Below are 27,240 nucleotides of genomic sequence, written 5' to 3'. Positions count from 1 at the left end.
AGCAAGGGCAAACCACATGGGGCCCAGTGTTAATGGGCGGCAAGAAAATGAAGAGAACGGCAGGATGGTGCCGAGTGGATGCAGCAAAATAGGAGTGTAGCCAGCAGGAGAGAGCAGAGGTGAACCCTGAAAGGGAGGGTGGAGCTCGAGCAGACATGAAAGGGAGACGGTGGGGTGGAGACGTAAAGAGGGGTGGAGCTTGAGCGGACCTGAAAGTGGCAATAGTGAGCTTCTGCGAATGGTTGAAGATCAAGTGAGCGTGAAAGGGTGAAGGGCTGACAGAGCATAACGGGTGAACCAAGAGCAGGGAAGGACAGAACAACAGAGTAGCTAACTGTGAAGCTGTGGTCAGCGGCCATGATGGCTGTGTGTTTGGAGGTGGACCAAGGAACACGTGGAGGTGCAAGGTGACATTAATTGCAATGGGGCATGGACAACAGACATATGACCTGTTTACCTGTATCAAATCTAGCACTCCAGCGACCCTTTGTCTAATGCTAAACGTGTGTGATGTGAAAAAAAATCCAGAACCTCCAGAGGTATCAGATGACAAAAGGGGTTTAATTCTGGATTTTCCACGCCTGAGTTCAGATTGTTTGTGTGGTTAACCTCCAGATGAAAGGAAATCGAAGCGGAGAATGAGGACCACATTCACCCTTGAGCAGCTCCAGGAGCTGGAGAAGATCTTTCAGATCACCCACTATCCAGATGTTTACACAAGGGATCAACTCGCAGCGAAGATCAATTTGCCTGAGGCTAGGGTTCAGGTGAGCAATCTTCCTCCCTCTCCCATGTGCTAACAGAGATTCCTGCAGGCATGACCAACTGTGGCTAAACCACCCGCCAGGCAAAGTGTGCTGGGACTGCTTGCTCAATCCATATCTTCTTTGGGGAAGGGAAATGCAGGGAGAGAGTTTGAACCAGTTTAGCCAATAGCGGGAAATAAACATCAATGATCCTGAAGTTTTGCTTTGTGTGTTTAAAGAATGGGAGATGATTGAATAGTACAAATCTCTGCCAGGGTATGTTAATATGGAGGTTGCCTGGGTTGTCTACTACCAGAGAGGTCTGTTCAGGGCAGATTAACAGATTATTTGGAGCCTTGAGGTTAAACTGTCTCATCATCAAAACCAGGTCAGATGGCATGCAGCATTGTGCCATCCAATGAGATAAAAGTTGCCAAGAACTTATTCCAAGCTCCCTCTTGAGGGATGACTTAAGGTAGGAGGCTGTCGGGAGGAGGCCAGTGATCAGGACTGGGGTTTGAATCCCATGGTGTCTGTCAGGAGTGTGTAAATTCTCCCCATATCTAAGTGGGATTTCTCTGGGGACATAGGTGGGAGGGTAGAAAAGTGATGGGGTGGGGGTAGCTCTCTGATAGGAGAAAGAAGGAAAAGGGTTGGGGAATAGGAGGAAAGGAGACAAAGAGAAACTCAGGGAAGGGGGGTGGGGGGTTAGAGGAAAATGAAGAAGTTAATGTTAATGCCATTTGGTTGGAAAGTGCCCAGATGAATATAAAGTACAGGTATTGTTCTTCACATATCTTTGCGGCCTTGTTTTGGCAGTGCATAAGGCCATGAACAGATTTGTCAATGTGGTGTTTAACTCCGTAAAATACGAGCAACTGCCAGACCAGTGTAAAGCTCTAATCTATGTCACGGTGCTCAGGTTGGCTTGCTATCACCTTGAGCATGGAGATATGATCCTCACGAACCTCAGTGAATGGTTCATATCTCAGCTTACCCAACCATTCAACCCAATCCAGACCTTTGCTGAAAGCACTGCTTCTTTTACATCTGAAGCAGGCACAGCCTGTGCTGGGCACAGCATCTATTTATTACCAGTCCTTAGAAAATTAAGGCAGCTTCCAACAAATTAATGATGTATGTGAATAGATTGCAACGCAGACATCAAAATTTTTCATTTCACTGATGAAATATTAATAACACTCAACATGAACTCAATTGAAGAAATGAACTTCATTCATCCCATCCAAAACTTCACAACTATTTGGTTCAGTCCAATGAAAAGATATAATTTTACAATGTGTACCTTCAAGAGAATGAAGGGTAACTTTTCAAATATTGTTTCCAAATAGAGGAATGGGTCCACATGGATCATTTATAAATCTGCCCAAGGTTACTGGTCAAGAGATTCTCCTGCATTTAGAAGGAGAGGAGATCTCATCATGTGAAAAGGAAAAAGTGTGTACCATGGTTAATGTGATTTATGGTGTGAAAAATAAAAAACTTTAAAAAAAAAATTAATAAATAAAAATTAATATTTTGAGAGGGATTGCAGGCGAGATACGAGGCAGAGGTTTCCCCTGGCTGAAGAGTCAAAAACTTAGTTCCCAACTACGGGAAATTTCAAGTTCAAATTTATCATCAAGTTGTACCTATTGCAGTGAGAAGGGATTTTTGTTTCTTCATTTTTGTCAGGATAGGATGATGAATCTTTAGAATTCTTTATCTTAGAAGGGCGTGGGATGGGCACTAGGCAGCTGCCTAGGGCACAGACCTCAGAAGAGCGCAGTCAGGATGGCCAGATGTCCTGTGTGGAATGTGAAAAAGTGTACTTACTTTATTAGTCGGCATCCCGCGGTCTGCTGGCTGGGCATGGGCATCTTTATCTTTTAGCACACATGCGATTGCCGGCTCATGTATGCGCGGTGGATTTGAGTACTGAGGCCAATGGTGGGCCTGCAGACAGGGGAATATTCAGCACAGCTATGCGCAAGTGTGTCGTTCTGGCAAAATCAGCAGTAGCCGCAGTGCTTCAGTTGGTGTCAAGTGGAGCATTGTGTGGCAGGCTTTGAAGGTAGGTAGGCCAGAAGAGAGGGGGGACCAGGTGGGCCAGTTGGCATGGGTCTACAATTTTGAGGGGCCTAGTCCCCCTGGTAGAGGCAAAGGGGGAACCCTTTGTCTTGGTAAACAATATTGATATTGTAAAGAGAGTCAAGGGGATCCTTTAGTAGAAAATTTTAAAGAAGTTTTATATAAGATTAATACAGATAAAATATATATAAATAAATGCAGGTAACTTATATCTTGTTGAGGTTGCCACACACACAAATTAAAAATATTCAGCACCTTTTCCCACTCTTCTCATGACCGCCACAATGCTCGCCGTGCACGCGCATCGCATGGGAATGAATAATTGTGTCTGCCTTGGTATCGAGCAGTAGCTCAATAGAGTCTGTCTTCCCCATCAGTTTCTTTGTGCTCATATTTTTTTGTGTTGTGTAATTGGTTTATAACTAGATATCTGCATTGAGCCTGTGCAGCACCCACACACACTCATGACACAACATCTCTCTTTATTACATTTCAGGAAACTTGGCTTTGACAGCAGATAAATGCTATCACTTTGAGTAGACAGGCCTGTGAGTAGTTTCAAGGCTCGTTGATAAAAGACACATTACTATGTTTTAAAATAATTGTTTTATTATTAGCTTTGTTGTTTTGTGCTGCCTTGCAATTTATACCCTCTTGTTTTTATCCTTTGATAATTGTTAATGCAAAATACTTCTTACACTAATATATTTTATATTATATTAAATATAATAGAGCTGTAAAGTTTGTGTAAATCTTCTAGGTCAGTAATTTTGTCTTATCCTTTCTTGCAATTTGAAGTAAATTTACCAGTTTCAAGCTTTGTGCTTCCAATTTTTTCTACAAAAATCATCTGTTTTTGAAAATTGAAGTTGGCAATTTTTTGGGGTGGGGGGTGCAAGTAGTTGGCCTTGCTTAAGGCATAAAATAGTCTGGCACTGGCCCTAAATGGGCATGGGGAGAGCGCTGGAAAATAATGCTGAACTAAAAGATAAGCCATGAACTAAATGAATGCTGAATCATGATCCGTTTTACGTTCATTTGTCCCAGTACACCTGAGACAGTGGGCAGGGTTCTTCTGCGTGCAGTATAACAGGTTGTCTCAAGCAGCTGTATAAAGTAGAAGTTTAGCATCCATGGAGAAGAACAAAACGCACACCAAAGCCTTTGAAAACGAGACTGGTTCATTGCTCTGGCTGTTGCATTTCTACAGGCCCCAGGCACTGATGTCGGGGGCCCGCGTCATTGAACCACCAGCTTGTGATTGGCCACAGTTCTCCACCTTCTTGCCATCCAGGAGGTCACCTGGATGATACCCAGTACCACCCCCGGGTCCGCACAGTCGCCATATTCATCAACCATTTTGTGAACCAGTCTGCATCTCCGTGCGGGGGCCGCTACACATTATGCACAGTGAAGGGGAGAAACCCTGAGGCAGAGACCATGTGACCAGCTTCTTAAAGAGACCATTAAAGAGAAACATCTCTTTGACCTTCTTTGTGGGATTGAGAAACCCACTTGGCCTCATTTTGTGGTTATGGAGAGAATTGACAGATTTCCTCCTTTTGCTTACCAAGGGATGATAAACCACTTCGACTGACCCACGAAAAGGGTTTTAAAGTTGCAGAAGAAATACTGCACTCTACTTGGACTGACCCGTAAAAGGGGTTCTAATTGCTGAAGAAGGCCCTCGTCTAAAATGGACATTTCTCTAAAGTACCAAAGCAAGGATTTTTGTGAGTTAATCAACCTTCTGTCACCCCCGCACTTTCACCTACTTCATAAACTGCTCCTTTCATCTAAATGTGGGTCTCAGCATTTAAGGCCTATGTGTCTCCTTCATTTAAAGCCTGCATGTCTCACCATTGATCTAAAACCTGTGTGTTGCATCAATCTCAAGCTCACGTATCATCACCGAATTCCTGAACTTTGAATTTGGAACGGCCTTCCCAGAATTAAACCTTGTGCTGTAGAGTCTTGTGGTATTCCAAACACACCAATATATTTGTGCAGAGTTAAAGTTTAAGCTAGATAATTGTATATACATTTAGTTAAGTTGAGATAAGTACGTAAATTAGATGAAGTGTTATATAATTTAAAAATATTATTTTAAAGATAACACCGTCAGGGCTACTCTTTCTCGCTGCTGTCTTGTCTGTACCAGCACTGATCGCTTGCAATTTCTGGAAGCAGAGGATCTTGCTGCTAAGGGACTGTGTGCAGGAATCTAACATTGATCCCTCTTGGAGGGGATGCCAACCACACATGGTCCTTAATAAGCTTTTTGATATAGTATGGGGGAGAGAGGGTGTTCTTGGACCACTCTGAGCAGACCTCAGTGTGCTGATGTTCACGTCGGCAGAGAGTCAAGTTTTTTTTTGACTCTCAAATTATGAAGCCACAGACAGTTTCTTGGGGCTCTGGGTCATTCCGATTCTCCTAATGTTCGTGGAAATCGATATACCGTTCATTGATTCACATCAGTCAGTAGTTCTCCGCCGTACTGTGTTAAGGTGTCTGACTGAAACTGATGCAGGGCGGGGGGATGGGATTGTGATGCACGGCTGCAGCAGTAAGCAGACACAAAACTTGAGAAAGACTGTACAACAGGTTTTATTCAGTTAAAGGTCTCTGCTACAGTGGTAGCTGTACTCGTGACACCTGAGTGACTTGCTCAAGAGGGGCCGGCTCAGGATTATATCCCAGGCGGTTGATTGACAGCCGGCCAGGTGGAGTTTGGTCTATTCAGGTCGGCGGATTGACCCTCGGCTATTCAGGTCCTTCAGTATTCTTCCTGCAGGTACAGGTATCACACAGGGGTCCCTCCGGACTCAGATATAGTAGGGAGTGGGGTGAGTAGGAGCAAATTAACGAGGTAATCTGACTCCTTTTCCTTTGAGCAACACAGGACCTGAGAGCCAAATATAACCAAGTTTCTTTAGAAGGAAATGATGACCCAAGAGGTAAATTGGGTACTCCAAGTTGGCAGGAGAATCTGGGGAAAATGGGATATAAATGGGGTTTAAGGATGGATGGGAACATCCCGAGAGCTGGCATAGACTTGAGTGGCTGAACCAGTTGGGTCTCGAGAAAATGGTTTGCAGAAATAGACCACATGGCCCCTTGAGCTTGTCCCACCATTCACCGTGACTATGGGTGAACTATTCTGCCCTCTTCAGTGCCATTTCTCAATTCCTTGAACTATCAAATATATATCCATCTCCACCTGAAATATATCAAATGATCTGGCCTCCACCACGCTCAGGCTCAGAGAATTCTGAAGCACTAGCATTTGAGAGAAGATATCTCCACCCAGCTCTGTTTTAAATGACTGGTTCCCTATCTCGTAGGTCTGTCCCCTTGTTCAGGTCCTTCCCAGTAAAAAATGCATCTCAACATCTATCCTGACAAGCTCCCCTAGGATCTAGTAGTGGTTCTCAACCTTTTTCTTTCCACTCACATACCACTTTAAGTATTCCCTGTGATTGCTAAAGTTGGTATGTGGGTGGAAAGAAAGAGTTTGAAAACCACTGTTTCAATCGTCCCTAATTGGCTCGTTATATGCACGGTTTCAGAACTCCAAAGGAAATGGGCCCATCACCATTTTTCTCAAGCAAGATATTTCAGTAACAATTGGGTCTACAGCAGTGATTCTCAACCTTCCCTTCCCACTCACAGACCACCTTAAGCAATCCCTTACTAATCACTGAGCCCTTATGGCATAAGAATTAGTTAAAGTGGGATGTGAGTGGAAAGAGAAATGGTTGAGGACCACTGTGAAACAAGGAAGTCTGCAGACGTTGTGATTGTAGTAAATACATAAAATGTAGAGATACTCAGCAAGTCCCAACCTTTTTAGTTAGGTGCCTTCCTGCTTTTTGCTCATACTTTTCCCCCTATGGACACTCCAGGGCCTGCTGAGTTTCTCCAGCAACTTTGCAGATCCCCTACAGGATCTTGTATGTTTGAATGAGGTCACCCTTCATTCTAATAAATGGCAAGGAATACAGATGCAAACTGTTGAGCTTCTCTTAATAGGACATCTCTGTTCTCACAAGAATTCCCCTGGTAAATGACCATTGGAATCTCCAATGCTACAATGTCCATTTTTAGGTAAGGGGAACAAGGCTGTATGGAATATTTCAGGTGTGGTTTTACAAACTGAAATTAAACCTCATTATCTTTAATCCCTTTCACAACTAACAAGGTAGCTTACCTTCTGAAATACATGTTGGCCCGCCAGCTAATTTTGTGAGATTCGTGCGTTAAAGCAGCTGATGCCCTCTGAAATTCACTCATTGGCAATCATTCCCCATTTAGACCCCAATCTGCCTTTTCATTCCTCTTGGGTGGCCTGGAAATATATCTCAGCCCCTGCCCATTTTTGTCCAGCAGATTTGGTTCCAAAACCGCCGAGCAAAATGGAGGAAGTTCGAAAAGCTGGGGAATTTTGGCGGACTGCAAGATCTCACTGAGGTAGACGTGGTTCCTGCTCCCAAATCTCAATCTGTGGTGAGTGCGTGGACCAGTCGGGGATGCGGAAGTGGAAGGGAGACCCAAGGGTTTCGGGTCTATTTCCCTTGGTTACCCTTCCACCATCTGGGTACCCACAGGACGTAACACCAGCACCTGAGCTATCGAGTTCCTGTGCACCCACTCCAGACTCAGAGGGAGTTGGAGACGTTTAGGGAATCATCAACATTTACAGATTACCCTCCAATTTTTTTTTTGTGTCTCAAGTTACATCCTGGATTCCAAGAGTTTGTCCTCTGTAGTTACACTTAAAATGTGGGAATTCAGTGGAAGGATCTGATGCATGGGGTCATAGAGCCATGGAGCTGTGCAGCACAGATACAGGAAATTTGGCCCTGCTGGCCCTATCAACAGATTCCATGGTGCAAAGCTGATGCTGAACCATTTCAATGTTCACTGAATTGTGAAGAAATAGATGTGATTGTTAACACAGTGACTCTAAGTGTGAGCTTAAGAGGAAAATCAATCCTCCTTGGCTTGTATCATTGTGACATTTAACAGACGTGAGCTGTAAATATAAATACACAAAATGTAAGTAAGATTAACTTTAATATCATGCTGAATTGTAAGGGATACCCAGGTTGGTACATTTTCTTGTCTTTATTGGCAGGAGGTAAAGCAGTTTTGCACTGATGTCTGCACTAATCCTATTTGTCTGCACTTGACCCATAACCCTTAATTCCTTTCCTATCCAAATTCCGACCCAAATGTTGAAAGAAATCTTTTTTAGTTTTGAATATGAATGATTCGCTACCCTGTCTGAACTTTGCATTCCCCTTGGGTTTACTGTCGGTGCTCAGTAGAATGTCATTTCTATGTAATGAAAGATGCTTTGCAGTTGAACGTCTGCAAAGTTAATGTGTAGCTAAAGTTTACAAGCGATCATGGTGCAATACACAAACGTGTTGGAAATACTCAGCAGGCCACACAGTGTCCGTAAGAAGTAAAAGGGTGTCTGACATTTCTGGCCTATTTTAACGAGGGATCCCTTTACTTCCTGAATGTCCTGCTGAGTTCCTCCAGCACGTTCGTGTGTTACACTCGAGCCCAACCTCTGCAAACGCTCTTGTTCAATCTGTCATGGTTGGAGGTTTGATCCTTGAGCACTCAGCTGGCTGATTTCACTGATGTCCAATCTAAGCTGGCAATGCTGGAAATTCTCAACAGGTCAGGGAGAAAAATGGAGTCAACCTTTCAGGTTGAAGACTCTCCCTCAGAACTGATGATAGGTGAGGCCAGACATGCTGAGTATTTCCAGCATTTACGCTTTTTCACTTTCGATTTTCAACACCTGCGATTTTTTTTTTAATTTGGTGTCCCCATCGTACTTCTGTCCTGAGAAGCTTCATCTTTGGGAGGGTGATATTGGATTACGGGAACAAAAATCTGGACTCAAGATCGGAGGAGGCAGTGAGATCCATGGCTCTGAAAGAACCCTCTTTTGCTTCTCTAGTTGGTGACTCTTTGTTTGCCTTTGTGGGGCAGACTCAGGAGCGATCTTTGAGTATTGCTGCCTGACGATATATTTTATCTTGGGCATTTTGAGGCAGGATTAGAGATAGGAGAAGATATCAAGACAAATGAGATGCTGGAAAACTGGAGCAGCACACAAAATGCTGGAGGGGTGAAACACGATAGGCTGCAGACATTGTAATTGTAGTCAACACACCAAAATTCTGGAGGAACTCAGCAGATCAGACAGTGTCCGTGAAAAGCAGTGGACAGTCAATGTTTTCTCCGTCGGGAATAGCAAGAACCAGGCAGTGGCCCGAATAAGAGGGTGGAGGTAAGGGCTGGTAGGTGATAGGTGAATGCAGGGGTGGCTGGAGAAAGAAAAGAATGATGGAAACCAATGATAGATGGAAGGCTGAGAAAGAGGCACTCTTTGGAGGAAGGAATGGAAGGGGATGGAGAGCTGTGGGGGAAAGGAAGTGGTGGGGGGGGGGGGAAGAAAGAGAAGAAAAGGGGCCAGAGAGATAAGGGAAAGGGAGGGGGGAAATATAGTGTTTGGGTGGTTGGGGTGGGGGGAGGTAATCAGAGAGAATATTAAGGCTGATTGCAGAATGAAGAGACTTGCAGAGATCAGTGAAGAAGCCGAAGGAGTGAATTTTTAAAATTAAAATTGCAGAACAGTACAAGCCGTTTTGGCACATGAACCCGTGCCGCCCAATTACACCTGATTAACCTACAACGCCAGTACGTTTTGAATGGTGGGAAACATGGGGAGAGCCTGCCAACTCCTTATAGACAGTGTGGGATTCAAACCCCAGTTCCAATTGCTGGTGCTGTAACGGTGTTGCGCTAACCACTGCGCCCCTAATCGCTGAACTCTGGAATTGGGCAGCCAAAAGTAGAGCTGTAGATAGTAGAACAATTCAGCTCAAGGCTGATCGACGTGCTGGTGTCGCTGGCAAACAGGTATCTCCTGGTCTGAAGGAGAGTGCGGAGGGCAGGAAGGGCCAGAGAGGGAGGGGGAGCAAGTTTGAAAGCGATGAGCAGAAGTCAATGTAATTCTTTGGGTTGCGGGAAGATGAATTAAATTGGGTTGGTTATTGTTGGGTGAGATGCAACAAGAGTGGAGCGGCATATTGAGAAGTTAGGGGTGGCCTTTTGACTGAATCTAGAAGTGGATTTAGACAGCATGTCCTTTCTGCTCAGCCCCTGATCACAGGAGGTTGTGGAGGCAAAGTCGCCAAGGCCGAACATATTTCATAGGGAGAGAGTTTTCTGGCTGAAAGGCAGAGCAAGGACAGGGCAAGAGTAAGGTTACTTTGAGTTGTTCATCTTTGAATTGTTAATTGTGGAGCTGATCAAAGGACCTACTCCTGCAGTTGCTTTTCCATGGAGTAATGGAATAGTACAGCACAGTGATGGACCCACTGTCTATGACAACCTTTACTGCCCATCAACACTATTCCCAAACTTTGGAGGAATCAATATGGCTCTAGGAGTTTTTTGATAAATTAGGTGAAACTAGATGGAAGCAGTTCTCAAGTGTAAATGTTTTGGAAGGTCCCTCAATTTACACTGTCCCATTCTTTTCCTCAGTATAAAGTCTATTTGTTGCTTTTAATCTATTTCTCCCCTTGATATGAAGTGCAAGTGATAAATGGCCCGGGAGTTCTCATTGTTTGCTTGTGATGTCTTTCTTTGCAGAGTTCTTGCATGGTAAAGAAGAAAGCCTCAATGGTCTCATTACCATCCAGATACTACCCCCTTGTACCACAGTCTTTGACAACTATGTTGCCACCTTTCTCTACAGCCCTGGCACCACTGACTGCGGTGGACACCATGTCGAAGCTCCAGCCTCACATCTTATGGGTTGCACCGCATCACGTGCCTCTCTCCACATTGTCACCATGGGACATCTGCATGGAGATCAGGAACAACCCAAACTAAATATAACCACCACAGACTCCAACCAGCAGGTGACATTCCTGGAGTCCTGCAACCTATAGGGATTGTTCTGGAGTTTTACCTTGAAATGTCACGATGTCCTGCATTGTACAACCATGTGCAGGCAGGGTGGGGGTTTGTTGGTTGATGGACTCTAACCTCAGGTGCAGCATCTGGTTCAGGATGAGACCTCTGCGATTTTGGACTGAAGTTCCACCCAAGTCCACTTTACCGTGGACACTCCCTTCATTGATGCCTGATGTTCCTGCCCTTTGTCCCCCATCATGCTGTGTGGATATTATTCTTCTCACCTTTTGCTCAGCAGAGCAGTCGTGGCTTCAGACCTTTTCCCTCAGCCTGTGAACTCCAGTCTCTGATCCGAAAGGAGAACTGCATCACATTGCCTGTGTCTGAGTTGCCCTCTGATCATCTGGAGGATGATTAATATTGAAAAAAAAATGTTTGAGCATTGCTAACACATCAGTCTTGTGACCGGAATGTTATTTATATTCACCAGAGGACATGAGAAACATCAAGTGTAAGTGGCTCGTGATATGTCCAACTTAGGCTGGTGTGGTTCATCATTGAAATGGTTTGGACAGAGGAAATGAAATGATTGTTTATACACAGACTATGGAAGTAACGGTGGACCAAATGAAAGATCCAGTTGTCACCAATGAGTAGGTGTGGAGGGTTAAACAGAGAGTGTTCATAGTCACTGGTTGAGCTGTTATTATTGATCCTATCTGTGTTTATGGTGTTAATCTACTCAAGATGATTGATTCTATCTGACTAGAACTGAAATAAAGTTGTACAAGATCCATATTTTTCAAGGGGATTGATTGTTATTTATTTCTGATATATTGTGATCAATTATAGTGATAAGGAACTTGGGATTCAAGATTTCATCGGACAAGTTTGATTCTCTCTCTCTCTCTCTCTCTCTAGTTCCCTCTCTTTGTGCCCCCTTTCTCTCTGCCCCTCATTCTCTCTCCCTCTTTCTCTGCCCCCCTCTTATTTATTCTCCCACCCCTCTCTACTTTCTCTCTCTCCCTCTCTGCCCCCTCTCTTATTCTCTCCGCCTCTCTCTCTCTCTCTCTCTCTCTCTCTCTCTCTCTCTCTCTCTCTCTCTCTCTCTCTCTCTCTTTGTCTATCTGTCTTTCATTGTCATTCTCTTCATTGTTTTCATTGTGCTGTTCCTGTACCTTCTGGATGTTAAAAATGTTCTCCAGAGTTTGGAATAATGAGATGAGACCTTATTGTAATATGCAAAATTCTTTTAAAAGGCCCTGCCAGGAACAAAAGCTCCAAATTACAGGGTGCTCTATTCAGGATGATGGAAAGAAGATGAGGAACTCTGGGAATTTTCCCTCTCAGAGGGACGCCGAAACTCAGCCGTCAAGCTTGAATATTGAAGGACTCAAGGGAATGTAGTGATAGTGGGGGAAATTGGTACAAACCTTGATGTCAATGTTGGGAGGAGGGGGCTCGAAGGACTGGATGTCTTAAATCTTGCTCCTCCTTAATTTTACCTGTCTCATTGCACAGGACCAGAAATTCAATCGTACTGTGACTACTGTTCCCAAGAGGATCCCTAACTACCAGGTCATTAAATTTACCTGCTTCATTGGACAGGACCAGATTGGAGACAGCATGCTCTTTCGTAGGTTTGGGGTAACCTGCTCTTCAAGAAAGCTACCACAGATGCAAGCCTGCCTCAGTCAATTTGATTCACCCAATCTAATTGCAAGTTAAAATCCCCATGACCACTGTAATTCTGATCTTACATGTGTCAGATATTTAATTTAATTTAATTTTTTTTTTAAATGTAGACAAATAGCAGGGTAATAGGCCATTCAAGTCCATGCCGCCCAGTTTACAATCCATTAACCTACACCCCCGCTATGTTTTGAATGACGGAAGGAAACCGGCGTCCCTGGAGAAAACCCACACAGACCCGGGGAGAATGTACAAACGCCATACAGATAGCGTGGGATTTGAACCCCGGCCCGGTCCCGATCACTGGTGATGTAAAAGTATTGCGCTAACTACTATGCAACTGTACTGCCCCATTGTCTTACTGTCTGAACCACTGTAATCTTATTTGTTGGTCTGTAGGCAACCAATACATTTTTCCCTTTACTATTCCTAATCTCTACCTAGACAGATTCCACATTCTGCTGCTTGCATCTTAAAATGTCTCTCACTACCATCCTGATATCATCTTTAATTAAGAGCACTACCCACCTCTCTTAGCCTTCTGAGTTAGCGGATACTCTTGGATATTTAATTCCCAATCATCTTCACCTTGCACACACTTACACTCATTATCCCTTAAGAATATATTAATCTTTGTGTCTTCTGAATTTTACTATTTTATAACCCATTTTTTTCTCTTTTCCAACTTTTGCTTTGGTCTCAGCATTGACCCCCTCTTTGTCTAGATACCCATCCTTCATCCATATTAGTCTAAAGTTTAGACTCTAAACCCTCCCCAGCAATGGAGTTATTCTGAACAGTATGGAGGTCCAAATCCATCAATCTATCAAGGATGCCATGTGGGTTAATTCGGTAGTTGGGAAGGCTTATGGTATGCTGGCTTTATGGTTAGTTGGGGATTAAGTTCAAGAGTCAGAGGTAATGTTGCAGCTCTACAAAACTCTGGTTCAACCACATTTGGAATATTGTCTTCAGTTCTTATCGCTTCATTACAGGAAGAATGTGGAAGCTTTGGAGAGGTTGCAGAGGAGATTTACCAAGATGTTGCCTGGATTGGAGAACATGGTCTTATGAAGCAAGGTTAACAGAACAAGGGCTGTTCTTTTTGGAGCGAAGGATGAGAGGATCTACAAGATTATAAGAGGCACAAGACTCTGAAATTCCCTACATTCTCTCAAAACCTCCCTCTCAGGAGCACCGAAGGATAAGAGGTGATTAATAGAAATAAGGTTATGAGGGGCTTAGATCAGATGGACAACCAACACCTTTTCCCAGGGTGTCAATAAGAATACTAGAGGACATCTGTTTAAGATGAGGGGTGGAAAGTTTAGGGGAGATGTCAGGGATGTTTTTTTCACACAGAGTAGTGGGTGCCTGGAATGCACCCATTAAGAATGTTGTGGTGGGGGGTGGTACAATTGGGTCATTTCAAAAAACACAGACAGGCACATGGATGAAAGAGGGAAATGGGTGTGAGGTAGGGAAGTTTAGATTGTTGAGTAGGTTTTATAGAGGTCAGCACAATATCGTGGGCCAAAGGGCCTGTTCTATGCTGTCCTACGTTAACTGCACTAGGAAATGATCCCACATGACATTGATCCTGATCCCACCCATGTTTTGTACTGGTCTCACCTCCCACACAACTGGTTCCTATGCCCCAGGAATCTGAAACCATTCATCCCTGCACCACTGCTTAAGCTACACTTTCATTCAAACTATTTTGCAGATCAAACTCGGAGATTACAACCTTTGAGATCCAACTTTTTAATTTATCTCCTCACTCCCTGAATTTGGCTTGAACTGCAGATTATATGAGTTGCATTATTGGAGCAGTTTTTCCCTGTCCTGGGAATCCCACTCAGTCACCATTAAATCAGGAAACAAAATATTTCACTGTGGCCTTGAGTGAACCACTACCTAAAGAACCATCTGAAAAGAATCAATAACCTGATTATTTTATAGAATGCTGCTTTTACAACACAAGTTCCTTGTGCATCCTTATCTGTTGATAAATCAACATTCAGAAAACTATTATGAAATCAGAGAAGATAAAAACTTTTCTTAGCAATATCAATGAACCCACCTGTGTGTACACACCAAATTGACAGCATAATACATGACTGATCCACATCAGGTCAATTGACCTATTTCATTTCATTCTCCTTGACTCAGTCTTATGGTCACTTAGACTTTGTGCTTCTGGTTTCAACTCCGAACTGAGAATTAAATCTCGAATCCGGAGCTTCAGATTTACAAGGATGCTGCTGGAATTTGAGGAACTGAGTTTCAGGGAAAGGTTAAAATTTATTCCCTCGAGAGCAGAAAAATGAGGAGAGATTTGATAGAGGAGTACAAAATTATGAGGGATATAGACGGAGTAAATGCAAGGAGGCTTTTTCCACTGAGGTACGGTGAGGCAAGAGCAAGTTAAGGGGTAAGGCAAGTTATTTAAGGGAAACACAAGGGTTAGCTTCTTTATGGAGAGAGTGGTGGGAGTGCGGAATGAGCTGCCAGCTGAAGTGGTGAATGCATGCTCAACATTAACATTTAAGAAAAGTTTGGACAGGAGGGGTATGATCTGGAGACAGGACAGTGGGACCAGGCAGAATGATAGCTTTGGGAGGACGGGGTGGGCCCAAGGCCTGTTTCCGTGCTGTAGTGTCCTGTGGTTCTATGGTTCAGTGCACTACCGACAGACACTCAGAGTATCATATCAAGTGGAGATTCAAATGTGTGAAGTCACACACCAGCAGATTCGAAGGCTGTTTCCAGTTACTATCAGACCACTGAATCAACCTCATGCTCACAAAATAATGTCGCTCTTATTCTGTTTGAACTGATCTCTCACTGTAACCCTACTCTCTGTGTTTAATTCGGCTGTACTCATGTTCGATAGACTTGCTGGAGAGCACGCTGAAGAAACCTTCTCACTGTACCTTGGTCCACCTGGTATTTAGATATACATACAGCATGATAACAGGCTCTTTTGGCCCATGAGGCCATGCTGCCCAATTACATCCACTCAACCTACAACCCTCGGTATGTTTTTGAACGATGGGAGGAAACTGGAGTGCCCGGGGAAAACCCACACAGACACGGGAAGAATGTACAAACTCCTTACAGACAGCTCGGGATTTGAACCCTGGTCCTGATCTCTAGCGCTGCAGCAGTGTTGTGCTAACTGCTACACTAACCATCCCACCCCTATAAGCATACAATTTAACTTGAACTGGGCCTTCTACGGACTCTTCGTTTGTGACTGAATCCTCCACCACACCTTTCATTATGAGCTGTTGTTAAAGTCAGAACTGAGATTTTACAATCAGTGACTACAATCTCCAAGCAGTTTGGACCTGAACTGGTCAACGTGCTGTTTCTGATGTTGCCAGGAGCAATACTTCCTGCCTAGTTTCAAGATATTGAAAAAATTCTTTCTCTCAAAGTGCAATGTCAAAATACTGACTACCTTTGCTGCAACAGAGGTTCAATTCTAGTGCTTTCTCCACAGATGTTGTGTTTCGACTCTATTGGCAGAGAGATGTGCCAATGCAGAAGTCAAACTCAGAGGAACCACACTAAAGGATCTATCATAGAGGATTACTCAGAAGGTCCATGCCAGTTGGACCTTACAGGAGACTGTGTTGTGGGACACTTGAAGATCTGAGGGAGGTTGGGTGTTAAAGGTTCTGAATGTGGGCCTATTAGAAGGATTTACACTTGGTGTGGGAGTATCTGAGGAGGGTTTGTGTTTGAGGAAGAAGTCTCCCTCTTCTGAGGCAGCCCCTCAGAATAAAAGATGACTTACTTCATAACAACGTAAGAAATAAGAGCAGAAATAGACCAATTGCCCCATCGAGCCTGATCATGGTTGATCTGGCTGTTAACTCAACTCCACATACCCGCCTTTTCCCCCTCCCCGACAATTTGAAAATCTTTCTGTGCTTTCAGCAAGGTGGCCTCCACTCTTCCTTGGGCAGAGAATTCCAGAGGTTCACTCTTCTCTGGAAGAAGCAGTTCCTCCTCATCACAGTTTTAAATTTACTCCCCAAATCTTGTGGTGGTATTGTGCTTCTGAGATGTCTGATGAGACCAATATGGGAAGTTCAAATCCTGGAACCGGTTGGGTATGGGGAGGCAGATACTTTGTGAGCTGATCCACTCCTTCCAGTGCCAGTGCAGGGCCCCTGTGGGAACCTTGCGCATGACCTCAAGGTTTAACAGTGTGAAAAGTACATTTCCATCAGCTCCCTAAATCCAGAAACCTCCCAAAAGTTTTCCTTCAGAAATGCTGTTGATAAATGTCAGGCTGAATTTGCGCACTATACATAACCGCTTCATACCGTTTGACCTTTCATGGTCGGCATTGTTTTCAGCAGTTGCTTCTTGCACTGAACCTCCAAGTTGCCATCTTGCATTGTAATCAGAGCAATGATCGAGGTCTGAAATAATCTGGAAACTCACAATCAGTATGATTAGAACAGGCAACAAAATGTGACCTAAGAAATTAATGCAGCTTTGGGCCCATTCTGAGTTCAAGTAATTTGGGAGGATATCAAAGTGAATTTGGACTGAATACTCATTGTGTCTTGCTAAAAAAGAACCTTTCACCCCCTTACCTTTTCAACCATCTATTCCTCCATGCAATAAGACTTTATAATCTAATTACTCTCAGCCTAGTTCTTATCATTTGTCAGTTTACTGATTAAATTAACAAGCTATAAAACTCTGTTACACAATGACAGGGACTTTTCTATTCCAATTTTGACTCTAATAAGTTTATTGACAGTGTATCCAATAAAGCAGTAAAAGTAATCTCACAGAAAGCAAAGTGAAAATTCAAAGGCATGAAAGAAGCAAACAATATCCAATCCAGAGGAGTCAAAATGTCAGCTCTTGGTCAGTATTGAGAGACCAATTTTCCTTCTTTCCTGAGATTCAAATCTGTAAGCAGCTCCAGTGCTGGTGTGATGGAGCACCCCATAATATTCCCTCTCCTCGGCTGGGCAGGCAGAGCAGGAAGGCTTGGAGGAGATTTGCTTTCAATGAGACCTTAATTCGCACTTCCATCCAACGTCATGTGAATGTAAAATGCCACGTAAAATCAGCCCAGAGCTTGTTAAATGTTCTAATGAGGCTATGCCTTGTGACGAGCCCAGAGGACCCCAAAATCCAGCAGCAATAGATATTCACCAAGACAAATGGTTACTTAAACAAAAGTTGCTTTTAATCATCTTTAAAGATAAAAATAGAATCAAACTTTAACTTATCACCATTTATTTACTTAACCTAACTTAACCCCCTTCTAATTCTAAGCACACATGTATGTAATGTGTGTATGTATGTTCAGAAAAATTCTTTGGTTCACAATCCAATCTCACTTCTCATTCCTCCAAGTTCATTGGTTGCAGGCAATTCTTATTAATGTGCACAGAATTGAGCATTAATAAAGTTCACCAGGCTTTGGTGCTTGAAAGGTAAATTACTAATTTAGAATAGTGTTTACCACTCAGGAAAGTTCTTGTCAGTTTTCAGAGAGAGATTTGTTGTTCCAGGACATCCATAACTGATGTACTTCCATCAGTCACCTCAGTATCTTGCTGACGAAACTTGCCCCGTCAGGGTTCTCCAGATGATAACCTCTTTCTTTCAGGTCACCACAGTGTTCCTTTTTTGTTTTACTTATTGCAAGTGAAATATTAGACAGCCAGCCCTCTCCTCTTGCATGAACCACAAGGACTTTGACCAGACTGTCTTCCAAAATGGACAATTCCACAAACTTGCCAGCTTGTCCTGTTCCAGTCCTAGCTGCCTCTGCTGGCTGTAACACTCCTGAACTGATCTCTATGTCTCTCTCTCTCTCCCCCTCCCCCCCCCTCTCTCTCTCTCTCTCTCTCTCTCTCTCTCTCTCTCTCACACACACACACACACACACACACACACACACACACACACACACACACACACACACACACACACACACACACACACAGAAAAATCTGTTTGACTCTCTCTGCTTGCAAAACCACATGACCTTCTTAGAACAACAAATTATCTTCCAGACAATCTTTCATCTGTTGCCTTTTGTAAACAACAATCCATCACTGAAGTCTCTTGACCACTCTTCAAAGCTCTTGCAAAACCTCTGAGGCCCCGAAATGTCTAGCATGGGGCAAAGCTCCAGTATTTCAAATAAGGTCTGTTTTAAAGTGTTTGTATGTAACCGACTTTAACAAACCTTTTCCAATTTTTCTCCCAAAAACATATCTATATACTCTGTCACAGCCTTCAATTTAAACAGGACAGGTGAACTGTGGCATTCAGCATCAGACCAATGAGTCTTTATGGCACTTCGTGTGGGATAGGGGACTCAGTCAAGCTAGCCAGTCAGCCCACCCTCCTTAATGCTAACACCAACCTATAAACCTTGTCTTTGCTCCATCACCCTGCTCACCTACACCCCTGACCAATATTTGTATAAGTTTGTCACTTTATTGTCATACACACGATGCACCTAAATTCTTACTTGCTGCAACCATACAGGAATGTAAGATACACCAACCACCATAGGTTATGTTACATTACCACAGAAAAGAGATAAAGAGACATAAAAGGAATGATAAATAATAATAGTTAATACAAAAAAAAGTAATGTTTCAATCATGTTGACAGATCTTTTGGTGGTCCCAAACAGAGCAGCTTATGGTTCGGAAAGTTCAGGGAGGTTCAAGAGCCTGATCACTCTTGGAAAAAACAAAATTGTTCTTCAACCTAGAGGTGGTGGTCATCAGGCTTCTGTATCTTCTGTCCAAAGGTAGCAGCCAACAACAAAAAAAGTGTGGTCAAGGTGATGGGGCCCTTTCTAATTTGGCTGCCTTCTTGAGGCAGCATCTCACATAGATGTTTCGGTTTGACGTGGTCTAGTTCAGCTGAAGGGCCTGTTCTTTGGGTGACTCTATTATCTTCCATGGACCGATAGCAGAGGAGTTGAAATGTCAGCTCTTGAATTGAGAGGTCAGTGCCTGTGATGGACTTGATTAGGTTTGCTGCTAACTGCAGTCTTCTGTGTTCCTGGGTACTTGAGTTTCTGAACCAGGCTGGGGTGCAGCCAGTCAGTATACTTTCCACGGTACACCTGTGGAGGTTGGATAGAGTATACTCCTCGGACCTCTCAGGAGGTAAAGGCATTGGTACGCTTTCTTCAAGGTCATCACTTGCTGTACTCCCATCGACCAGCACCTGGCTAGTACTCGTCACACCCCTCCCTCTCTAATGACACGGCTCTGCACTGACTTCCGTCTGCTAATTCCCAATGCAATTAGACCATCAGCGACATCCCACCCTCCTTTCCACTGCCGACTTGCCAGCAGTGCTCCAGGTTTTTTGGACCAGAAACCATTTGTAGAGAAAAGGACCATCTTTGAAGAAAATGTATGCATATTTTGAGTACCAAGATACTTCTACCTGCTGCAAGTTAAAGCCAAACTTATCTCAGAGGTAGAAATCGTCATCAGCTGGAAGAGATTAAAACGTGATCAACACAAATCCTCCCATTACTGCCAAGTTATTGCACTGTCTGAGAAATTAGTGCAAACTTGCCATCCCCACAGGCTTAATGCCACTGCATAATGTAGAAATTAAGCCAACATTTTACATTTGGTTTATTGCACAATTCAAAGCTGTGTTGAATGTGAAATCTGTGCTTGGCTCTCGTTGAAGGGATTTTTTATGTTTGGTGTTGCGAATGTATCCTCAGCGTCAGATGTCACAGCAGAGAATGCAATTGAAGGAGTTTTGTTCAATCTGGTGAAAGCTCTTTAAGGTATTTTTCCACAATGACAGGAGACCCTGAATGCAGTAATAGTGTCTGAGTGATTGATCCAGTCAATCTGCCGGAGAGTCCATCCAGAGACAATTTGAGACGTCCAATTGGCGGAAGGTTTCAGTTTGGTGCAAATTGGAGGATCAACACCTCCTATTCTGTCCATGCACCCTCAAGCAGATAGCATTAACATTGACTTCTCTAGTTTTCATGTGGTCCCTCCCCCCACCAATGGACCCGTCTCTCCCTTTGTCTCCTTTCTGTATTGATAGAGTACTAGTGATTCTTCTGACTACTAGAGGGCGTCAAAGACTAGTTTGTTGCACCTTTGGTTGGATTCAAGATGGATGCCTCCACACAGTCTTGAATTCTATAGCTAATGGAGTGCAGTTGTATTAAAAGAACCCAAGTTTCTTTATTACAATAAAAAGAAACATCGCATGGTACCAGGAGTGGAAAAAACACCAGAAATGTGCAAAGTGTGCATCAGTCATTATCAGCAGAGATATGCAGAAGATAAAGCGTCCTGAGGCTGAAAATTGGACTGGAAATGTTGATCACAAGCAGAGGTTGTTCAAACAAAGATTCCGGCTGTACCTGCAACCCATTGGAATTGAAAGGTTTAGATAGGATGGATGCAGGCAAGATGTTTCCCTTAGTGGGTGAATTGAGGACAAGGGTTCATAGTCTGAAAATGAGAGGTTATCCATATAAAACAGAGATTAGGAAGAACTTCTTTAGCCAGAGGGTCTTATTGATAGAAACCTGATGCACAGAAGATTGCACTGATGCTTACAGTGGCAGGACCTCAAGCACTAGAGGTTTTCAGCACATTTGGTTTTGTCGAGGCAGAAGACCAGGGCAAGTTTGACGAGGTTATCTGGATGTTTGATGAACACTGTTCACCAAAGAAAAATGAAACACTTGAGAGGTACACATTTTGCCCATGCATGCAGACGTAGGGAGAGGCTTTGATACATTTTTAACCAATTTGAAATTAAAAGCAAGAACATGCAATTTACACCAGATTCACAAGACAAAGGAACAGAAGCAGGCCACTAGGCCCATCAAGTCTGTTCTGTAAATCTACACTAAGCTACACTAGTTCCAATTTCCAGCCTTTCCCCCATATCCCCATATACGCTCACTAATTAGATACTTGTCTATTTCTTGTTTAAATACTCCCAGTGATCTGGCTTCCACTGCTGTATGTGGCAGCGAGTTCCACAGTTCCACAACCCTCTGGCTAAAGAAGTTCTTCCTAATCTCTGTTTTATATGGATAACCTCTCATTTTCAGACTATGAACCTTTGACCTCAATTCACCCACTAAGGGAAACATCTTACCCGTATCCATCCTATCTTAACCTTTCAAAATATGAAATGTCTCTATGAGATCTCCTCTCATTCTCCTATACGCCAATGAATACAACCCAAGAGCTGCCAAACGCTCCTCATACGTTAGTCCTTGCATTCCAGGAATCATCCTAGTAAATCTCTTCTGCACCATCTCCAACAACATCACATCCTTTCTAAGATAGGGGGGTCCAAAACTACACACAGTACTCCAAATGAGGTCTCACCAGTGCCCCAACGAGCCTCATCAACACCTCTTTACTCTTATACACTATTCCTCTTGAAATGAATGCCAACAAAGCATTTGCTTTCTTCACTCCAAGATTCAATGAACTGTAATCAAATGGGGTTCGGGATTATTGATAAGAAAGTGAGAGAGACGTTGCTATGAGAGACAGAGCTTACCTTAGCTGGAGCTGAGAAGGTACTTCACGCCAGTGAATTAGCTCTGCAGCATGCAAAATAGTTTGGTGAGAGTGCAAAAGCCAGAGAAAATTAAGGCATAACCGTAGCCATAGTGTCTGGACACACATATAAACATAAAATAAGACATACGAAACAACAAAAAGTTGGAGAGACATTCAATTGCAAACAATGTGGCCCTTAGTCTATGAAAAAGTCTGTAATAGTGCAAAGGACAGAATCACAATGCAACACAATGTTTTTCCAAATGGAAATAAAGCAGAAGTGAAAGTGTGCGCACTTTAGAAGAACCAGCCCTCAGTTATACATCCTTTATGGGCATGGTTACAGAGGAAGGTTTCAAACCAACAGATACTGTACAGCCAAATGTGAATAGAATTGAACAGGACAAGTGGACTGTGTCATTACATACATACACATGGAGCAGATATTCCTTTTAAGCTGGACACAGGAGCAAAGGTCAATTTGATCTGTGAATGCAACATCAGGGTAATGAAGATAAAGCCATACATCCATGCAAATCCTGTACAGCTCAAAGCCTACAATGGACAGAGCATCGACTCAAAAGATACATGTAAACTCAAGGTGAAAGTTAAAGATAAAGAGCAGCACCTCAGGTTCACGATTGCCCCAGATTGACCTGAATACCTGCTGGGTGACAAAGCATTGGAAAACTTAAGCCTAGTCAAGAGGGTGTACACACCAGGGAAACCTATTGTGTTAGCAGATACGTTTTCCAGGGCAATGACGCAGAGTGAAACACACAATGAGAGTTGCACTGAGACAAATCTCCACATGAACCTGAACACTGGATCTATTCCCGTATCTGACAGGAAATCCAAGCAGATCGCTGCTGAAACTGAAAAGGACACAGTTCTGCAGAAGGTCATCAAGAATCTGATTGAAGCATGGCCTAGAGGTGAATATCAGCCACACTACAGCATCAGAGCTGAGCTGATTGTTGTCAATGGGCTTCTACTCAGACAGAGCAGAGGAGGGCCAGAACTACTGTTTATTGGCCAGGGATAAATGCTGACCTTGACAGGATGGTTTCCAGCTGTGAGACCTGTTTGAAACATCACACAAAGCAGACAAAGAAACCCATGATCATAACTGACTTACCAGCAGAAACAGGCACAATGTTGGGACTGATCTGTTCCACATGAATGGAAAGAATTACTTGCTGGTTATTGACTATCTATCGAACTATCTGGATATTGCCCTGCTTCCTAATATGTCTGCTGCTTGTGTGATCAAATATATCTTTGCAGGACATGGAATTCCTCAAATTGTCCACAGTGACAATGGATCACGCTACAGAGAATTCCAGAACTTTGCAGAAGAGCATGATTTCTGACATGTGACATCAAGTCCTCGGCATCCATATTCAAAGAAAGTTCACATAATTAAACAGTTGCTGAAGAAAGCACTAGACAGTGGCTCAGATCCGTATCTAGCTCTATTAATTTACAGAGCTTCACTACTTGAACATGGCATGTCATCCACTGAGCTTCTGATGGGACGTAGACTATGCACCACACTTCCCTACTCTGCAGACCCAAACAAAAGCAGAGATGTCAAAGATGTCGAATGGAAACAAAAGTATCTGCAATGGAGACAAAAGGCAAACTATGGCAAGTCAGCAAGAAGCTTAGGGCCACTGGCACAACATGACATAGTGAGACTCGGAGATTCCAATAGCTGGGACTAAAAGGCCACTGCTCTGGAGGAAGTAAATCCAAGATCCTACACTGTCAGAGACCAGAGGGCAGTCAAATACTGAGGAGGAATTGAAAGATCCTGCTGAAAACACAAGTGACTCTGCAGGAACAGACAATTGAAGAAGATCCAGCCTGCACAGCAACAGAGGAAAAACCACCAGTGTTAGACAGTAGTGGACCAGCAGAGCCGACACAAGCACCTGTGTTGAGAAGATCTACACATGTTATCAAAGCACCTGACAGACTGAATCTCTAAAAAAAAAGAACTGCACATTTAAGAAGTTCGTGGTGCTGATGTTGTGTTTACATTTCTGTTGAACTTTAAATTGTGTCATGCTGTTAGATTAAACATCTCAAGGAAAGGGGATGTAATGATAGAGTGTTAGTGATCCCCCCCTGACCACTAGAGGGAGTCGGAAACTAGTTTGTTGCAACTTCGGTTGGATTCAAGATGGATGCCTCCACGCAGTCTTGAATCTATAGCTAATAAAGTACAGCTGTTTTATAAGAATCCAAGTTTCTTTATTACAATAAAAAGAAACATCACACTTTCCACCAGCTCTGCATTCACAGAGCCTCTCCACCTGGATGGGGGTCAAGGCCAAAACATAGGTTATAGAACTTTGCCCCCTTTGGACGCTGGGAGACCTGCTGAGTTTCTCCAGCACTCTTGTGTATTAACATGAAGATCTGCCAATGCTTTGATATAATTCACAATTTTGATGACGTCGTTCAGAACGGGAGGCTAAGTGATTTTGAAAAGATTCTGCAAACTACAGCTAAATGTTTCCCCAAAAACTATAACGCCAATGTGCTTAATCCCACTGATTTCAAATGCAAAGTTACAGCATATTTCATGAACAATGGTAGAAAGCAAACACTTAAAAAGTAAATTACTGCTCTTGAAAATTTTTCCTGTACACAAGACTCACATAAACCAGCAAGACAGCACAGTTTGAAACATCTGCAGACTCATGTAATTGTAAAACAAAGTCATTCCCACTGAAAATCTAATGGCTGTTTACAGATTGGTACCTTCTGATGTTTGTGTTTTCCTCTCTGTATTCCATCACCCCAGAAAACGATCTTATCCCATTTTTTTCAGCTCCTTCCTGACAATAAGGAGAACATTTCAAGGGCGGCAGGGCATTGGGGGTGGGGGTCTCTCCCCTTTTCAGTGTGGAGAATGGTGAGGGGCAAGGCTTTCTGGGTGACCTCGGGTGGGGTGGGGGGGGGAGACTTATCTCCAAACTACTGCATAACTTCGATCAGTTTAAAATGTCACATGGCCACAGGTCACACTCCAGCTTTGTGTTCAGAACTGTAGATCTCAAAGGCAGCTTTATGAAAAGCAAAATACAGTAAATTGCCACCCCCCCTCCCCCACCCCTCCGGTATCCGGCACCTATGGGGATTGGTAGAAGCCAGATAAATGGCTTGCTTGACGTTGAGAGTTGAATAATTGGTGAACAAACTGCTGTGGGGGCAGGGTTGATGATTGGGGGGTGGGGGTGGGTGGGTGCCATTATTAAACGTTTGTATTTTTTCCCTATTTATTTTCTGCTATTATTTTGCCGATTGCTTGAATTCTGGATAACTGGGATTTTACTGTGATCGGTTGTAATTTTATTTTATTTCTTTCAGAATGATTTGTTTATTTATCTTTTATTTTTAGAGCACGCTTAAGAGTCCACAAAAATGGTGGCTCCAAAGACTCACGCAGGAGAGAATCAGCAGAAACGCACAAAGCTGGAGAAACTCAGCAGTTAAACTGCGTCCTTTATACAACTGACGTTTCAGGCTTGAGCCCCTTGTCAATGTGGTGATGAAGGGCTCAAGCCTGTAATGTCAGTTGTCTCCTTTCACCTCACCTTGATACAGAAATAAAATGCCTTTGGGTTTCCTGTCTTAAAATCCAATCAGATGTTGTTTCTTCCTCCATTAATAATATTTTATGAAGGTTTTTGTTGAAACTGTGGTGGCACACCACTAGGCAGGCGAACTGGCCCCTCTTGTAATCCACGTGGTGGGGCAGCCGGCCAAAATGGCGCCGTCGGGGGTTTCCCCTTCTTCTCAGCACAGGGCTCAGAAGGCCACACTGGGGTCCATGTGACGCCCGGGTGACATTGGCGCCCACCCCCAGCACGGTTCTCAGCCAGGTCCGGGCTGGGAGTACAAGTCCAGCCCAGCAGCCTGCAATAAATCAGTTCTGCTCACTGAGCTCAACCCATCTAATTGTGTGTTCTTTCAGTAGCATTGGAGCTGCCACTACAAAACGTTGGTTATGTATTTTTACCTTGGCCATATAAAGGACCTGCTGAGTTTCTTCAGCATTGTGTATTTTACTTCAACCACGGTGTCTACAAGATTCTCGTGTTTTACTTCAGGAAGAAAATGGCATTTCTTTCTCTGAGGAACGTCAGTGAACCAGCTGAGATTTTATGACCATTCATGTACCTCGTTCCTGGCTTCATTCAGTGATACTGCTGATGCTGCAGGACTGGAGCTTAACGGGTCAAACAGCATCTGTGGGAGGGAGATGGATGGTCAACGTTTTAGAAAACAGAGTATAGGCCCTCCAGCCCATGATGCTGTGCCGACCTATTCCACAACAATCTCATTTTTCTCTACCTCGCACCCATATACCTATTAAGGAGTCTTTTTAGAATGTTCCTATTGTACCAGTCTCCACCCTCAACAATCCATTCCAGGAACCCACCTCTCTCTGAGTAAAAAATGTACCTCTGCCATCTCTCCCAAACTCTCCTCCAATCCCCTTGAACAGGTGTGTGACAGATTGTTATGTTTTGTATTGTATATAGATATGTTTTAAAGGAGATCAATTGTGGCAGGTTTTTTTAAGTGTAGGACACACTTCAAAACAGATCTCATTTAAAATACTGGAGCTCTGCTCAAGCCAGACAGTCCGGCTCTGAGTGCCATTCCAAAAGCTTTGGGGAGTGCCCAAGAGACTTCACTAATGGATTGTTGTTTTGAAAATAACTCAGTAAAGTTCGGAGTCGCATTCCGTCTGAGTGCGGTTTGCTGTTCTAAGAGGGTCATGTGGTTTTGCAAGCAGAGAGAGAAAAACAGGCTTTTCTCTGGGAGAGAGAGAGAGAATTCAGTTCTACATTTCTATAGTTAGCAGCAGCAGCTGGGACTGGAACAGGACAAGCTGGCAAGCTTGTGGAAAAACCTTCAGCCTGGTCAAAGCCCTTGTGGTCCATACAAGAGGAGAGGACTGGTTACCTAATGTTTCACTTGAAATAAGGGAAACAAAAAGGAACTCTGTAGTGACCTTTAAAAAAGTGGTTATTATCTGGAGAACCCTGACGGGGCAAGTTTCTTTGGCAAGACTCTGATGTGACTGATTAGAAGAAATTAGTTTGTGTCAAGGAACAACAAATCTCTCTCTGAAAACAGACAAGAATCTTACTGAG

The 27,240-nt window shown here is 43.4% G+C and overlaps 1 protein-coding gene across 1 annotated transcript; it reads left to right on the top strand.

Annotated features, from left to right (window-relative positions):
• The first annotated feature begins 357 nt into the window (after positions 1-357).
• On the top strand, positions 358-25,676 carry LOC138745220 (intestine-specific homeobox-like). The gene is made up of 6 exons (XM_069902281.1): positions 358-400; positions 616-767; positions 7,230-7,346; positions 12,312-12,368; positions 13,478-13,693; positions 25,476-25,676. The coding sequence occupies exons 1-5, from the start codon at positions 358-360 to the stop codon at positions 13,565-13,567; spliced, it is 459 nt and encodes a 152-aa protein (XP_069758382.1). The 3' UTR covers positions 13,568-13,693; positions 25,476-25,676.
• Positions 25,677-27,240: the final 1,564 nt, after the last annotated feature.

The sequence above is a fragment of the Narcine bancroftii genome, chromosome 11 (assembly GCF_036971445.1).
Source record: "Narcine bancroftii isolate sNarBan1 chromosome 11, sNarBan1.hap1, whole genome shotgun sequence".
Classification (NCBI taxonomy): Eukaryota; Metazoa; Chordata; class Chondrichthyes; order Torpediniformes; family Narcinidae; genus Narcine; species Narcine bancroftii.
Note: the sequence above shows the minus strand (reverse complement) of the source record. Positions and strands in the feature narration are given on the sequence as shown.